We start from the raw sequence: 18040 nt of genomic DNA, 5'->3' as shown, positions 1-18040 counted from the left end.
TCAAATTTATGGTTTTTAATAAGATCACAGTTTACATCTTTATTCAGTGGAAAAACAGTCACAGTGACCGCGATAATACAATACAAAAAGGAGTAAAACAGATTTAAGCCAACGTTATTTCAGAAAGTACTTTCACAAAAGTCGGTTAAATAAAATAAACCCCTGGTTGGCACCAACACAAAGAGACATCTTCTGACTAAGCACAACTGACCTTTTTAACCCTTGAGCCTGATAATGGACGGCGATACGAGAATACAAACAGGCTCTGTGCAAACCTCTTTTTGAACTCCATAATTTAATCCTCCACTAGAGAGAACTACTTCATATTTCATAGACATAATCCAGATTTGACCTCAACCAAATTCAGCATGCTAGTTTAAATTATGATGCTATAACTAATAAAAATAGCTACAAAACGCCTTTTTGGTCTTTATCTTTTAGTAAGAAATACCCCTCATATTGCACCTGTGCACTGCAGTGCTTAGAAAAACTATGGCTTTAAATATGGACGGATGGATCCACTTAAAAAAAAAAGAAAGAAAAGGAAGGATCACTCTGTTTGCTTCCAATGGAGATGAACGACATTACATCTGCAAAAGAAAGGCAAAATCCAGATGCACAAATAAAGGAAAGAAAAGTAATAAGTCTGTAAAAAGAAAATATTTAAATCAAAATATAAAGTGTTGCAGCAGCAGTAAACCCCGCTGACTGCTGTTTAAAACCTAATGTCGTCACGGTCTGCTGGTCTCTTCTAAGCACCACCTGATTAACTGCTGCTAATTGCTTCTCCGCGGGGCGCCTGTTTTATTGAGACTGAAACCAACAACATGAGACAAGACTAAACAGAGGTATCGCGTAAAAACCCACATACTGTGCTTCTTCTAACCAAGCCGCCTCAGTAAAATATGTATGACAGCAATGCAAACAGATTCAGTGTCAACATCTGCTCCATGCTTCTTTCATCTAACAGTGTTCATAAGCTGAATATGAAAAAAAAAACATCAACAATAACAGTGTTTGTTTTATCTACAGTTTAAGAATAAAAATCTCATTACATTCCTGCAGCTGTGCTCTACAGCTGTGCACACAGTATGTGTCTTGCTGGCTCAAGTTGATGGACGTTTTTCAACCAGCAACATGAGGCTGGACGTGATTGCTTCCCAATAAAGACTACCTGTAACCTGAAAATTCAGAATTAAAGCATCAAATGTTCACATTCCCACGTACCTACAGAAATATGAATTCATTCATTCAATCATTCGCATACTCTCATATTTACACACATCAGCATCTTTCTGTGGCTTTCGACAGCCCTCACACAATCATGGCAGGCGACACGAAGCTTTCACCACGGCTGATATTGGGGACGGGGTGGTAGTCCTGGTAGTCAACGTCTACGTGCAGGTAAGGAGGAGGGACCTCATTATTCCCTGGATCATCCCAGCCAGAGGGGGCACCGGACACGTAATGCATTCTGTTGTCTGAACCACCAATGTCATGATCGCCATCCTCATCTTGGTAGTTATCCAGGTCCTGCCAACAACAAGGAAAGGTAAGCATATCATACAATTAGGAATTACAAAATTTTTTACCAATTATTCATTTGTTTTAGTGAAATAGGAAGTGGTTTCTATCACCACCTTCTAAAAAAGATGAAACATGAAGTTAGATTCAGATAGTATCAGCAATAAGTTTTCTTTCAGAAAATCAATACTTTTTAGTAAAATGCATTCATTTCAAACAGACCATCACCAGCAACGACAATAAGAACAGGTTTTTATGGCACTCAACCAGCATAGCAAACGGTTCACCTTTAGTCTTCTAGTTAATAATAACTGGGGACCAAAAGCTTATCACAAGTATCAGGGGCATTTCCAGGAATTTTAGGGTGGCACACAAGGAAGCAAGAACAAAGCAGGGGTAGGAAGGGTGGGGTGGGGAGCCCAGGAAGTCAGAATATTTAAACAGAAATAAAATCAGCTAATTAAACTGGCTGTTCATGCACAGCTCTGTCAACTATTACAGATTAATTATCGGAGCTGCACAAGAATTTAAATTGAATCTTGTGCCAGATAACTGTTTTACAAAAGGGCAAAATAACCAAAATATATTTGAAATACCAAAAATAAATGTACTAATTTTGTGAAATGACAATAAATGATATTTTTAAAATAAAATAATTATTGATTTATTAATATTTATATAATTTTTGTATCCGTTGATGATTTTACCGCTTGTTTAATCGACTGTGTGGAAGGCTGAGCTATAATAATGCAGTTAATCTGCAGAATAAAATCATGTTTGTACTATTTCAAAGTGCAATAATTGCAATCCTATTGTTGTTTAACTGTTGTAAAGTTTAATGCGCATGCAGTGACTGAGTACGCCAAATACATTGCACATATTTTTCTTGGGACATCTCAGGCTGTTTATCATCTGCTTTTCAAATGCAGTGGTTTTACTGCAACCGTGTTAAAGAATGTACGTGTTTGTTTTACTGCTCCGGAGATCAAACTGGGATTTATGTAGCCAATTATCTAAAATGGCCCTGAACATTTGATAAAAAAACCCCAAAACAAAACAAAAACAGATGCTGGAAAAAAGAGGAGTTTGATGGGATTCGGTTTTGATAGGATCTCGAAAAATATGCATTTAAGTGCCATGTCCACATCTCTACTCAGCATGCATCCTTACCGTGACTGGCTCTGGAGTCTGGGTGGAGTACCGGTAGCTGTCGTTTTGGACCACTGGGGCATTGCTTGAGTTCAGCAGCTGTCGACACACAATTAAACAATCATTATACGGCACGAGAACAAAACTGTTAGTTGTGATATGTGCTGAGTGACCTGACAGATGTGAGGATAGTGATACTTTTGTCCTTCCAAGGACTTCTCAATTAGCGACTCACCATGCTAGCAGAGTTGGTGGAATTAAATGTCTTCTTGGGGGGAGGGGGCTTGTGCTTTGGTGGACGGCTGCACAAAAATACACAGTTCGCACATTTAATGACTCACAAAAGCATGAGACACGCTGCATGGCATTCCATCTAATAGAATCATTTGCAAATAACAAAAAAAGAGCAAACACTCATTTAAATCAGCAACAGTGAACTGAAGTGAAACTCAGTCACTCACACAGATACTTACTCTCCAAGTACTTTGGCTTTGCGTTTGCGGTACAGGGCAATGACAGTTCCAATGATGGCTATGAGTATAATGACCCCTATGATGGCTCCAATGATGATCCCTGTAGTAGGCCCCCTCTCTGGAAGACGGGTCTCTGGAAAAATATTATTAATATGTCAAATACAATTAGACCAGACTACAGATGGCATGAACGCCCTCTTTCTTTCAATAATGCCGCCTTCTAACAGTTGAACCAGAGATTGAGAGTTCACCCCCAAATCAAATTTACACATTTTTCCCAGTAGACTATATTCCTATTTATCCATCTAGCATCTTTTTATTTTTGCTAATTGCCCACTTGTGTGTAAACCCCCCCAAAAACCAAAAACCTTTGTACTCTTAAAAAAATAAATAAAAATAAAATAAAACCACTTTGTTATGGGGTCCACAAATTGCTCCTAGTGAAATTCAGTAGCAGTGTCTCTTTCCAGAAATCGGCAGGATTTACTTAAAGAATCTTTTTGTGGTCTTTTTTATGCACGAACTATTTTCTACCTCTAGTCTACACCCCCCGATCAAAAGAAGTGTGCAGCAAACTAGCATTACAGCCCAGTTGTAGAGGGGCAGACAGCATCAATGTTTACATCTTGTCACGCTGTGATGAACACGAACCTCTCCTAATGACTAGACAAGTGTTTTATTCTGCACTGTGATGAGGTTAAAGGGGTTTGATCCAATAAAAATAGTTCCTGCATGAAACTGCAGGTCATGATTTGTGAAGAGACATGGCAGCTGAGTTTTTCAAATTTGAGTACTGCAAGGTAAGTGCCATTTATTTCCATTATATTCAAGGGAAGGCAGACATTTTTATCGCTGATATTTTCCAGACTGTCCAAAATAATATAGATAGGTGTGATATGCAGGCTCACTGCCCCTTTAAATAACTTGTAAACAGAACAAAACAGGTAAAAATGGAGAGAATTTTACAAGAGAAAAACGAGGAGTAAATCTTTAGCTTTGTGTTAGATTACCACTCCATTATTTTTGAATAAATATTAAGTCACTGAAAGCAACTTGATAGCTTAACATAGCACAAACGCAAAAAAAAAAAAAAAAAAATGCACCCCACCACCTCACAAAAAAAGTACTGGAACAGTAAAGCCAGTCAAGTTGGACATTCTGGAGCTGAGAAAACTGGTAATTCAAGGAAAAACAACAACTAATGGCAGAAAAACACTCCACTCAGTCCATAACATTGTGAATGACCTCCACCGAGCAGGGATGGAAATATCACAGTCTACTGTGTGAAGGAGACTCTGAGAACAGCAATGCAAACCACTCATCAAGATTAAAGAAAGCTGAAAGCAAGACTGGAATTTATAAAGAAGGTACAGAGATGAGTCACAATAATTCTGCAACAAAGCTTCTATGGACCGATGAGACAAAGATTAACCTCTACCAAAGCGATGGAAAGGTCAAAGTATGGAGAATGAAGGGATCTGCTCATACATACAGGCTCGTCTGAGAAGCATGGTGGAAGTTGTACCATGGGCTCGCTTCTATTATGACCGTTTACCCAACATGTTGAGTTTTGTCATTTCTTTATTTGTTTTCAGTTTAGAAGTGGTTGGTGCTCCCAGTTTATTTTAATTGTGCTTTTGTTACAGTTGATACCGAGTTTATGTTCCTCCCTGCTTCCTTACTGTTGCCCATATTTTGCCTGCTGTTCACCTATTTAGCTATTTCCTCATTTTATTTTGGTAGCCTTTGCCATCTGTGTTTAGCGCCCTCGTGTGTGTTTATAACCCATTCCTCTCTGTAGCCTTTTGTCATGTCACCTGTTTCTTTTACCTTTTTTTTCTCTGGTCCTTGTTTTCCAACAGTTCCCCGTAGCCTAGCATTGTGATTTCTGTAGTTCCCTAGTTTGCAGTGTTTTCCTTATGTTCCCGAGTTTCCGTTTGGATTCAGATTGCCTTCAATAAAGAGTTGGATTCATAAAAACCCTGCATATTCACGAGTCTCCATCTGGGGTCTTTTTCCACCATCATTAAATGCGACAGCCTCCGGAAGAGGCTCAGTCATTTGTATTGATGATGGTAGCAGCAGAATAAATGTAGAAGTTTACATTTGTCATTTTGTCTGGTAGTTTACAGAGAAATGCATCCAAATGAATCAGGAGAAACTATATTTTGCAGCACGACAGTGATCCAAAACACGCTGCCACCTCAGCTCAAGACTTCATTAGGGCTAACAAATTAAAGGTTTAAGACTGGACCAGGCAATCACCAGATCTTAAAACCAACTGAATACATATCTCACACCCTGAAGACAAGAATAAAAGGTGAAACACTGCAAGACAGACAACTACTGCACTACTGAAAGATCCCCTTGAAAGGCATAACCAATATCTGTGGGTTGTAGGCTTGATGCAGTTGTTGTGAGCAGAAGAACTACAACCAAATGTCGAGTATTTTTGAGATTAGTTTAGATAACAACATTCTGTTCCAATACTTAGGATCATTTGAAAAACTGGGTGATTTGATGCAAAATGTGCTATTTAGCATTTCTAGATGTAAATATCAGAGAATAAAAGCTGAAAGTCTGATCCCTCTCCTCAAATGCTTCTTTTGATCTCTCACTCAAATTTCAGTGCACAGCAAAAACAGATTAATTGGTCTTGCTCTTCTCATACTTTGAGGGCGCACAATCTCACAGAAAAAAAATTAAAAATCAACCACTCAGCACCTGTAGCGCTCATATTTTATTTTGAGACTGCTATTACTACAACTACAACAAGAAAGATGTTTTTAATGACCCACAGTTGACTTTTATTTTTCAAAATGTTCTGAAATATTAAAACAATTGTCTCAGCACAACATGTGTTTATGCTAAAGTAACAAAGCACATGAGCAGCCATAGAAATCATGATGGGAGCAAAGAAAAAAAGATCTAAACCTTCCCAAACCTGAACTATCATAAAACTCTTATTTAAGCTTCTAGACTAATTTAAGAGGTTATCGCCTACCGCAGGAGCATGCGTCCAAATATGGAAACATGGAGGTTAAGGGGTGTTTTAGACTGAATGACTTGTTCTCTTTCATTTCAAACAGAAAAAAGAAAAACCAGCAATTATCATTAAACTGGTGTTGTTCTGTTTCTGGGATTGGTAACCTCCTGGTGTTCTTACTTGCTATCTTGCAGCTGCTCAGAGCCAATAAATAGATGTGATAAGAAGGCATCAGCTATGGGAAGCAGCTAAGAGCTGGGGGAATAGTAAAGTCAGTGACCCTGTAATTTATTCAAGACTGAGAACAAACGTCAATGAGTCAACATTGATTAGATGAAGCGTTTTTAAAACCTCTATAGCAGCCTGATTGTTATAATATGCATGTACACTGATGGGTTAGTCTGGGTGTTGGATATATGTGTGAGTGTTTTATGATGTGTGTTTGTGGGATTGGAGTAGGGCCAGGGGGTTGTTGAGCTGCGTGCGGATGCTCTATCATATCACGCTATTTGTATCTAGTACCTTGGATATGATTTGTATTTCAGATTTAGCATCGTGTCTACCTGCCTGGAGACTTAGAGACTTGCAGATGGAAATTAGCTGGTAGCTAAATCTGGTACAATACATCCCTTCTCCTCTGAGATTAATGTTTTTGTTCATGGTCCCTGACAAATAAATAAACTTAAAAAAAAAAAAAAAGCCAGGAGAAATATTTTTGTGCAATGATCTGTGCGCTCCCCCCACTCCAATATTTCTCCTCCTATTTGTTTTCAACGAGTCCCACCTCTCAGTTTGGGAACAACTGACTTAACAACATTAACATTAATTAGAACTCGTGTACTACAAGGCTGTAAGTAAGATAAATGAAGTTATTTCACATTGTCAACACGATCACTAAGAGTTGCTTTATAATTAAAAAAAAAAGACGGAGAGACTAATCAGTGAAGAAGAGTTTAGAGACGCGTGTGTGTCTGTGTCTAGGTGTAACACTGTAAAGTACAGACGGGGTCTTGATTAGAGTGTCGAGTCACATGGTTGATTAAGTCGAACCAGCAGAGTCGTGCAGCGGTTCCTCTAATGAACCATGACCACGCTGAGCATGAAGCACGAAGTGCGCACACGCAGTGCGTGTTTACTGAAGGTGCAGCCCAGCTCATTATCCCTCGCATTCCCAGGGGATTATGCTAATGAGGAGGTGGTAAAGGGCAAAGAGGATCTGAAGCTCATTTGATGAGAACAAACTCTGGTCTTAATAATTGGAAGGGTCATGATTGAACGTTGTTAGCCCTCTAATTACGATTCACTTCTAACAATAGTCTACTTTGAATACCTCCTCAAATAATTCCCCATTCTTTCACGCGTACAAATGTGACCTGATAATCATGTCTCGTCCTGTTATTCATTACACAGCTGAGCTCATCATCTTAAAAATCACTGACCCCACACGTTCTTTGGGTTTCCTCCCTCTTAATACTCTTTAATTGTGGTGAACATTTAATAAAGGCTGTCATTTATTAAAAGAAATAAATCAGCGTGCCATCGACACAGTTTGCAGTCCTGCTTTTGCTGTGTTTTTCTTTTTTAAACAGATAGCATACGTTACAGTGTCAAATTAAATATGAGCGCTGGACCTGCAGTATCGAAAGCACAGCAATCAGTAAGTGCAGGAAGCCCTTTAAAGATGAAACGAACGGGTTCTAAAGAAATAATAAATAAAATCAGTTAATTATGTTGTTTGGATTTATTCTGCTGGGTACAAAGTTTTCTATTGTTTGTAATTACTTCTGGAGCAAAGACTCCTACTCCTCACATCTTGGGAGCAAAACCAACATGTGGTGCCCTCAATGCATCTAAAGTAGTTGTTCTCCTTCTGGAGGGGACACAAACTGCCACGGTGCTCACACATGGTTTCATTCCCTACAAGCATTAAGAAGTCTATTCATCCCTGTACCTTAAAATGCACTGAAAAGAAATATACATTTCAATTTTTGTATTTATTACTCAAATTCACACAAAACAAGGGTTCTTCTGTAATAAGGAGAAAAGAACAATGAGCTACTATTGCTGGAGAGACAATTTAGGGCAGGCTGTGGGAAATTAAACCTAATTATTCATGCAATACTCTGAATCTTAAAAGTGTCCCAAGCTTGTAAAACATACTTCTGCTTTAGCTCAGCCATATAACAGATTTTATACCAGTAAAATTAACAATGCTAAATAATTACTTCAATTTTTTTTATTTTATGAGGGCTGAACAAAGGAGAAGGGGAACATTTTACTGTGACACTTTCAAAGTCAGTGGGAATATTTCTCATTTAATGGGAAAGGGAAAATGATTTGCGCAGAACAATAAAAAGACGAGGGAGCCTTGATGAAATCTCAGACAACACAGATGGGGACTGGAGGTGGCATACTGGCAGGCATTCAGGTCTTACCAGGGTTCAGCTGCTGCAGCTGACATCTTTGCAGGAAACATCTCAGCTAATCGCATAAAATCACCTCGATGCAGTGCATACAAACTGCCACATGGTGGTGCTGTGTCTCTGTAACACCAAAGCACAGACTCTTTCATTTAAAACCTGAAACCTGCCTCATCTTCCCAGTATTTTGTGTTAGTCTTTCCTCATTCCACTGCCGTATCTGTTTTTTGTCACACCTCCCTCTACATTTTTGGCTCCTGGGATATTTTTTTCCCCCTTCCTTCAAACCTCTATAGAGCCGCCTCTTTCTGCTTTGCCGTATCTCACAGGCGTCATTATCCCACCAATGCCATTTTTACTCAGCAGGTTTCAGGTAGGAGCCTGTTCCTTCCTTTCAGATAACCTTAGATGGAGGCGAAAAAGCTGCAGGAAAAGGCCAATTGTAAGGATTGAGGTGCAGTGTTTGTGTGTGAATGAGTTGACTTGAGAGCGTGCCCTCTGTGTCGGCCCTGGACACCAGCCATGTCTTGCGCTAATGAAATATTGCAGACAGAGACAGCGAGAGAGTGTGTGTGTGCACATATACACTGTACTTCTGCTGGCCCTGTTTAAATCTGTGCAGTTCTTCGCCAAGGACATCCAACCAGACAAGCTATTACCCACACAAATAAGGCGCACGCCCATGCACACAAAAAATGTACCGACACGAGGCATTGTTTTAAGAAACAGTTGACATCCTGTGTTGCATTCTTGTCACTCAGGATGATGTATTTACAGTGAGACGCTGGTCTGCCATGTGCCCTTTGGGACCCCCCTCGCTTTTCTTTCCAAACAAACATCACACACGTACACAAAAACACATCAACATACATATTTTAAAATAAAATTAGACACAAAAACCCAGCGCGCACAAAATATGATCAAATTAATTTGAGTGGAGAGCAGCCCCGAGGCAGAGAAGAGCTCATCCAACACACCATGTGGTGTGTTTTTTTTGTTTGTTTTGTTGAAGGAGATGATGGTCCACAGTGCAAACTCAGTTAAAGGTCAGCTCCATTCCTGTGAGCGGATCAATTCAGGGACCATCCAGTCGTATAGACATCTATCCCTTTCCTATATGTGAGCCCTCCATTGCTCACACATGCCTGCCTGGCCAGCCACTCAACCATAGACCACCACTCTCCCACTGGGCACACGGGAGGAGGGGGAGGAGTAGGAGTGACGGAAGAGGAGATGTGGCTGGATGGTTCGCTGGAGCTGCCTGAAATTACTGCAGACCTACTTCAGCAAGTTGAAAATACCACCAGAATCTCTTGAGCTTTAGGATGCATGGATGAATCCCAGCTGCAGCTCTGCAGCTAGTGGCTAGATTTGATTTTTTTTCAGTTCCACCTTTGTTCTTTTCTTATTTCCGTTTCAAAATGCTTTGGAGTGTGTGCGACCAAAAAATTCGGGAGGCAGATCAGCTCTCCTTAAAAACTTAGTCCAAGTGAGTCACTGTCTGGAAAGCCGAAATGTGGAGCGAGTAGTCAGCAAAAGAGGATTCAGTGAGAGATGAGTCAAGGAGAGATGGCGCAGTCCAAAAAGTGGAGTATTGGGAGAATGACAGTGAGAAGGTGAGGAGAGGGAAATAAAAAGGAAAAGAGAAAGAGGGAGCAGGAAGAGCCAAGTGAGATGAGGGCTGTGATTAAGAGGCTGGCTTCAGATAAGTACAGAGGGATTTCCCGGCTGCTGCCTGCAACTGGCTGATCACACACAGAGGGGATAAAGGGGAGAGCAGGAAGACAAAGATCTCACATCCCTCTCTTTTCCACTCAATCCCTTGTTCTCTCTTCCTGTGTGTTTACGCCTCTCCCTGAAGGGATTAAGGTTAACATGCTGGCCTATCCTCCACTTCCCCACACAGGCTGGGCTTTTGTTGCATTTATCTATGCCTCCTCTCCTTCCATCCATCCTTCACTCCCATCATCCCCCCTTTCCTGTCATCCTGCTCCATTGGCGGCGCAATTTGGGATTCGCTCGTCTGGCCCTATATTACGACAGCACAAATCTGCAGCGTCTCCCTCTGCATCTCTTATCTCCTGTGCCTAACGAGTAGAGATAAGCCTGTTTTTATTACCCTCCCTGACCTGTTCAGCGAATCGGTGCAACACAGGCACACCAAACACACACCTACACAAGTTTTACTTCACTGAATGCCTGCTAACCAACCTTGAAATCCTTCATATCCACTGAAGAAAAGATTCAGATAAAAATACGGTTGGTCTTGGCTTAACAGATTTGTCACTACAAAAAAAACAATCCTAGTGTAGCTAATGATCAGATTCATTCCTAATGGGCTGGCTTGCCTTTAAAAACAAGAAACAAAAAAGGGACAGTTGACCAAAATATCCAAAGCCCGAGGCTGCCTGTTGGCTCAGCTTGACGTAGCCTTGGCCATGTGGCAGTAATGCTGCGGGATTGTCCCGCTTGTGAATTTTCACTGTGCATCATCTTCCCCCTGCTTTTACCCTCTCCAATATTTCAAGTCAAACAGCAGCATGCTTTTTTAGCAAAGTGAAAAATGTCTATTTAACTATATAAATTCTCAGCGTTTGATCACCGCGCCACCATTAATGCCTTTGAAGGAGAAAACATTTGATTTAGAATTCTCTTTTCTGCGAGTTCGCCTTTGTTGTTTTTAAGATGTCAGTGGAAACTTAAGTTTCAGGAAAAAGCTTGCCCTTAATGCAAAGTTTCAGCGTAATGAGACAAACGGGTATCGGCTGAAATTCGACCCTTTTGAACTCAGATGAGACACAGGGCTATAGTCCCAGCAGGCATAGAAAAACACAAGGCTACCACGGTCAGAGCAGAGAGCCTGGAGATGAGATTAGGACGGAATGAATGGATGGCCTCTGAAAGAGATTAAGATAAAGAACAGTGCATGTAATCTCATTGCTCACTAAGAGAAAAGTGAAATCCTACCCTTTAGATTCTGGGGTAACTTGGTAAAAAACACACCCTATCCATCTATCGGGCATTCATTCAGCCTGATCTGTGTATACACTTGGTAATACAGTAACCTAACGATCAGGTGCACAGATAACTGCAGAATGGAGGGAGATGAAGACAAGAAGAGGAGGAGGAGGGGCAGGAGCAGAATGAGGCAAAGAGGTGAAACAACAAAGGTGGAGAATAAAGTACAGCTAGTGGCTATGCTAAAAGGGCACATACATGAGCTGCAGGCCTGAACACACACACACAAACGCGCACACCCACTTAGACCTGCGCACACGCACTTAAATTATTCACAATCAACGCAAGTGCTACAGTGTTGAGTGTTGCAGCTACCTCTGACATGAATTTCCCAGCAGTTGAAGACCTACTACACCCACCACCACAATCACCATCACTGTCATTTGCTATTCACTGCACTCATGATGCCATTACAACTCATTTCAACACAAAACAAATCACATCAAATTGATTGTGCTTGTTCGGACAACACAACCAGCCGAATGGCTCAGGGAGGACAGACTTTACTGATTTGACTGAAGGAAATGCTGACTGAATTTTATGTGTGTGCGTGTCTGTGCGTGCGTGCGTGTCTGCGATGCTGTTGCCAGGGGTTTTTGGATTGGGCAAATCAGTAATGCTGGTCATTTCTAATCTACCGTGATTCCCAGAGCTCAACCTTGCGCATTTAGACTGTCTGAGGATTAAATTCACGTCACTGACGTACATTAAGTGTCCATGTTGCGTTTGTGTGTATGTGTAAGCGTCTTCCAAGTGTGCCTGTGCGTTTTGACATTTTAAAAAGCTGTGTCGTGGTTAATGTGATAACTCTGCATGGTGTGTGTGTGTGTGTGTTTTGTGTGTGAGAGAGATGCTGCTCTCCCTCTCTGGGGACACAGTGTGTTCCCTGCCACAGTGCATCAAAGCACACTCGGTTGCCTTGGGAGAAGGCATCTCCATCTCTTCTTTCTGTCGCTCCCTCTCTCTCCACCCCCCTCGCTTTCTTCCCGTGCCTCAATCATTCCCTCTGCCTCTCCTTCCTTGCTTCTCTTCCTGACAAGGTCGCCGCTCTCCTCTTGCCATCTCCCCGTCAATATTTACAGTCCACTTTGCGCTGGCACCGAGGTGGTCGACTCCAGCCAGCAGAGAAAGCGGGGCTGCATTAGCCAAATGTTGCTGTCCACTCAGAACATGAATGATATGTTGTACTACAAACACACCGTTTCTCCTGCACACACACGCTCGCGCTCTCTCTCTCTCTCTCGCTCGCTCATACACATATACACACAGAAAAGGTGGGAGGTAAAAGGTAGAGCTGGAAACAGCAAGCAGATACTTAACAGAAGAGTAACAAGTGCTCTGAAAGCACAGGTCAGTTTGCCATTACGTCGATGGGAGCACATAATTTTGTAGATTTTAGCACTCTCAAAAATCCAACACATTAAAGCAATTATGATACATTACACTACTGTCTCAAAAACAAAGTGGCCCTATTAAAATTCTACATGTTGGATATTTAACATACCATTAGTTTTAGCGCTTGCACTTTCATTAGAAGTTTTGCAACGCAATTATAATGATATCATGATATCTGCTGTAACTCAGATTGCATCTCAGAATTTACATTCTGCATCACATCAGAAGAGGAAAAAGATACATTTATACAACAAAAAGGAACACAAGTGACCATAATCACTAAACTGGCCTTCTGATATTCACTTTAAAGGAACGGTTTAATCAGTTTTTGCTTTCTGGCTGATGTTAAGATGAGGAGATCAATACCACTGTCATGTCTGCGTGTTACTTGTAGAGCTGGGTAGCGATTAGCATAAAGACCGGAGGAGGCATGAAATCATCTCCGTCTGAAGGTTAAAAAAAGAATCTGATTACACCTCTGAAGACTTACTAATTACTATGAACAGCGCTAGGTGGCACAAAAGAAAAATGCTACAAAAGTACTTTTAGAAACAGTCAGGGCTTTTTTTGGGGGGGGGGGGGGGGTAGTAAACCATAGTGATACCTGCCACTTTAATGAGCGATCAGGGGCACCAGATGAAGAGGGTAAAGCAACTACTCGTATACATCCACATACATATCTGCCAATGAGACCACAACAGTGGTGAGTTTATGTAACTGAGGCCAATCTTTACCCTCGTCCAGTGGCAACACTGTGACAACATATTTGAGCAATAAAGGGGTGGTGTACACACACCTGTATGGCCACTTTAAAAAGATAACTAAGAAAACAAATACCATTAAAACAAGACATCCAATTTTAATTTAAAAACCAGGGACAACAGATGCAAATTAGTCTGGAAGGCTGTGGCTCATTTACATTTATTCTTCGTTAACTAATAAACACAGTCGCCTACACATACTGACCGACACTTCTGTTCAATACCTGATGATGAGACTTTGAGAAATGCTTCAGCGTGGCATGAAAAATCAAAACAAACTAACATTTGTAGCGACTGGCACAGCTTGAGCATGTTATATGTCCTACCGGTTTTTCTAGTAGGAGGACTGTTCAAGTTAATTCTCCCCTTTCTACGCTAAGCTAAGCACATCACATCCTGTCCCTGCAGCTCCATGCTTGGCACGGATTCTTGAAATCTGTTTGATCCTGATGTTTAATTTGCAGCAAGGAAGCAAATAAACATATCTGACAAAAAAAAAAAAGTCCAAATATTCCTGAAAGTGAGACAATCGAGAGCTCTAAATAAACAGCTGCAGGTTTCCTGCATTTTTATTAAATGTGACACACAAAAATGTGTGTTTCCTGAATGCGACCGCAACCAGGATATTAACTACCTCTTGCATTACATAATATTATATATTACAAAGAGAAAGGGACATAAGCAACAGCTGTGATGGAAACAGACGCCTGGAAGGGAACCCATCAAGCCTGAGAATATACTGTAACTTACAGTAAATGTTGCAATCTGAGAATATCCAGCCACCTAGTTTGCCTCACGATGCCTTTAGGCTTCCCATCCATCTTCCTGGCCTGCTTTTTCTGCTCTCCACCCTCCCAACCCCACTCTCGCTTCCTCCACCAGTGTCACCGTGGCCTTGAGGCCAGGCAGTCAGAAGCAGCTGGTATGTTTACCTGCCCTCGTAACCACTGCTAACCTCTGGCTAGAAGGGACTCTCACCTCATTACCCACCCCACTCAGCCACACATAAAACCTCAAACTATCCTCTTAGATTTCTCCCCTACAGCCAGGATGCTTCACTGTAATAGCCTCTGTGTACTGCAATCCATTCAGCAGCCCGCTGTGCAAAAGTGGAACATATAACAAGGGGGAATGTAACGTCGAGGACTTGGCTACTGCTCCCTTCCCTCCATCTCTCTCTAAAGTATTGGGAGAGTCAGTTCGTTCAATTCTCTCAACTCTCGCTGACTCACAAGCGAGTGCGCTTCATGTCGCCCTCCTACCAAGTTCCTCACACAGACTACCAGAAAGGAAACAACGCTCAGAGAAGAAGAGACAGAGATGGAGAAGGAGGGAATAGAGTGTAGAACATATAGGAAAAAACACAGAGCTCTGAGAGAATAGAAGATTCAATCTGGAGGGTGGAGAAGCAGATGCTGAGGACGTGTAGGAGGGAAAGGAAAACGAGGAGGGAAAAAAAAATATGCGTGGAACAAGTAAAGTTCCAAACGTTCTCCTCTTTTCAGCTTGATAACATAGAAAAGTAATGATCCCTTTGCAGAATTTGTTGTATTTTTTTTTTCTTTTGGGCTGGAATAATGATTTCCTTTCGAGTGTTGTTTACCGTGTTTGTACCTGGTGTATTGTTGACCGCAAAATAGGCAGCCTAAAAGAGCCACGCGCACAGTCCTGAGAGTGCCATAGCAGTAATAGGCTCCATCTCTCCCTCAAACGGCCTCTCATCAGCTACTGATTAATGACACACAGAGCCATAATGGTTCTGCGTGCTCTCCACATTCATTCACTTTCCTCTTCATCCAGTGCCCCTGGAGAGAAACCACAACAATGCGAGGTGTCGAGACACACAAAAACTGCGCTCTCGACGAACCTGAATTCAAATGCTCATTAAGAAAGACGTTTCCCACTTTGCCATTCAGTTATGCATTGCCACTGGGAGCCAGTGGACACAGAAACAATAGAACACAGAAGAGATGGAAGGTGGAGAAGAAAACATTCACAGTTCAATTTGGCAATAAAGAATGGTTTCATTAGTGTTTAAATGTGGTTGATTGGCTGTTTGGCATAGAGTGCTATTGATTTATGCATGGTAAAAAGGACGCAACAAATATTCTGGCACGAAGCCTACGCGCACGCACACACACTCGCTCAGTGCATCCATGCACTTCCAAGAAAGTCTGAGCTTCTGTGTAAATCTGTGAAAATAAACTGTGACTGGAAACCAGAAATGTGTACCTCCTTTGATTTCTGCCACTGCTGGGAGAATCCTCAAAGGTCATCATCACTGTGTCTAGTGTTTAGAGCTCAGTCAATAGGAAGTCGCACAGCAGCACAGCTGTAATTCACTGCCCTGCATCTTTTAACATGCAAATACAAATAAACGTAGGCAAGCATGCTGGGAGGCACACGTGTCAAAGCTCTGTATGAGGGGAAAAAAAAAAAAGACAAGTGCCAACAGCCAACATCCAAATTGATGCACTCTCTAATGCATGAGCAGAGATCAAAATATTCACATTACAGACACGCTTTAACCCTCACATGTCATGGATGAAAGATACAAACGGCTCTACATACATCAAACAACATTACACCAAGTAGCCACTATTTAAAAAAAACCCTCGCAGCATCAGTAATGAATAAATCTACATTCTCATCTGCCACACAGTGAACGCACAGAAGACTATGATGCTGAGCTCATCGTTCCAAATCCAGAATGGTTGCAGGCACAGGTTAGTTACTGGAAATGCTCTTTTGTCTGAATATTCATGCGCGTATAAAACTCCCCCATCGCAGAATGTCGCCTGTTAAGACGCTCCTGCTCCCCCCCTCCCCTTCTCTGTGGGGGTGTCTGTTGATCCGCGTGTTTGTGTGTTTCACATCAGCAGAATTTATGTTCACTGTTTGAGCACGCGTGGGGGTAATCAATAGTGTTTCAGTGAAGGACACTTAGGAGCAGATTGGAGCCCAAATTCAAGCTAGCATGAAAGACAACATGACAGAAACACTTGCTGCTCGACCTGAAGAGGCTCAGTGTGACATCAGCTCTGGCTGTCAAGACACACACACACACACACACACACACCCAGACTCGCATTTTACACACACACTTAGACATGCCTGTAAACTCTTAAGGGTGTCTTCAAATACAGTTAAAACATTTACACAGGGCTACATCAAAGAAGCCAAACTAATGAGTTATTGACCGCTGAGCCTGCGCACACACATTCTACTGCATGCACTCTGCAAATGCACCTACTCCATGCAGAACAGACGTGACCAGCGTCCTTTTCAATACTAGGAAGGGTGTGCTATAATGGGAGCGCGTGCGAGCCTGCCGGTGTGTGCGTGGTTGCGTGTGCAGGGCTGACTGTGTGTACACAAGTCATTATTAGAGGTTTAGTGTGTGCTCACCAGTCAGTCAGGCTCCAGTCAGAGGAGTCAGCTTAAGGGCTCATAGCAGCTCCCTGAGGAGACACTAAATACCATCAGCCGTTTAAATCCATCCATGACCATTTTAAATATGCAGCACACACTCGCTCCATTTTTAATAAGGGCTCGGAGCAAGAAAGGAGGAGGGGAAAAAAAAAAAAAAAAAAGAAAGAAAGAAAGACGAGAGCAAAGACAGAGACGGACAGAGACAGAGAGAAAGAGGGGGGCAGACTCGGGAAGCAGCAAGAGGGAGGAAGATGAGGGAAGAGGAGGAGAGTGGAGTCTGTTGCATTGATTTCTTGGCAGTTTGGCACCGGCCCTTATTCGCCTGGAAAAGCCACAGATGTGTCAGAGCCAGTTAGGCACGCAAGAAGAGAGGGGGGACGCGTACACACCCAACACAGTCACATGCGTGTACGCACACAGCACATGTGCAAACGACGTATACACAAACACTCACAAATGAAATGCTCGTAAATAGAGAGAGGAGACAGTGTGTTCTCCGAGCGTCTGTGAGTGTGCGTGGATTACAAAAGCACCTGTGTGAAATGAGGGAGTGAGAGCCAGTGATGATGCAAGAGGTTTTGATGCTTTTCTGAGGAAAACCAGGCATTTCTCTCTGAAGGCAGAGTCAAAAATAGATACCATTACACACACCTAGATGGGCAGTAAATTTCTCCTTAATCCCTGGCTTAACTTAGCTCAAAAATGTGTCTGCCCTGCTTAGCTTTCAAAGCACACCTGACTGTGTGCGGGTGTATGCACAGCGCAGCGGAACAGCAGGGGAAAGTCGGATGTACATTTTGATCTGAAGGCGGATGAGACATTAGGATCAAAGTCGGGGACTGGGGAGAATCAACTGATCTTAGCTGTGAATCCACGAGCAAT

General features: G+C 42.0%; 1 protein-coding gene across 2 annotated transcripts in view; it reads right to left on the bottom strand.

The window, feature by feature from the left end:
- si:ch73-22o12.1 (nectin-2) overlaps positions 1-18040 on the bottom strand; it is an 84327-nt gene continuing 66287 nt past the window's right edge. The window contains exons 8-12 of one of the 2 annotated variants that reach the window (XM_005455514.3): positions 3147-3279; positions 2909-2975; positions 2695-2772; positions 1284-1533; positions 1-1181 (exon numbers count right to left, since the gene is read on the bottom strand). In XM_005455514.3, coding sequence (XP_005455571.1) covers positions 1315-1533; positions 2695-2772; positions 2909-2975; positions 3147-3279 — 497 coding nt within the window. In that variant the 3' untranslated portion in view covers positions 1-1181; positions 1284-1314. Of the gene's footprint in view, positions 1534-2694; positions 2773-2908; positions 2976-3146; positions 3280-18040 lie in introns of both variants that reach the window. The other variant, XM_005455513.3, reaches the window with a different exon arrangement.

This window comes from Oreochromis niloticus, linkage group LG11 (assembly GCF_001858045.2).
Source record: "Oreochromis niloticus isolate F11D_XX linkage group LG11, O_niloticus_UMD_NMBU, whole genome shotgun sequence".
In the NCBI taxonomy this organism is placed as follows: Eukaryota; Metazoa; Chordata; class Actinopteri; order Cichliformes; family Cichlidae; genus Oreochromis; species Oreochromis niloticus.
The sequence above is the reverse complement of the archived record's forward strand: the minus strand, read 5'-3'. Positions and strand labels throughout refer to the sequence as shown.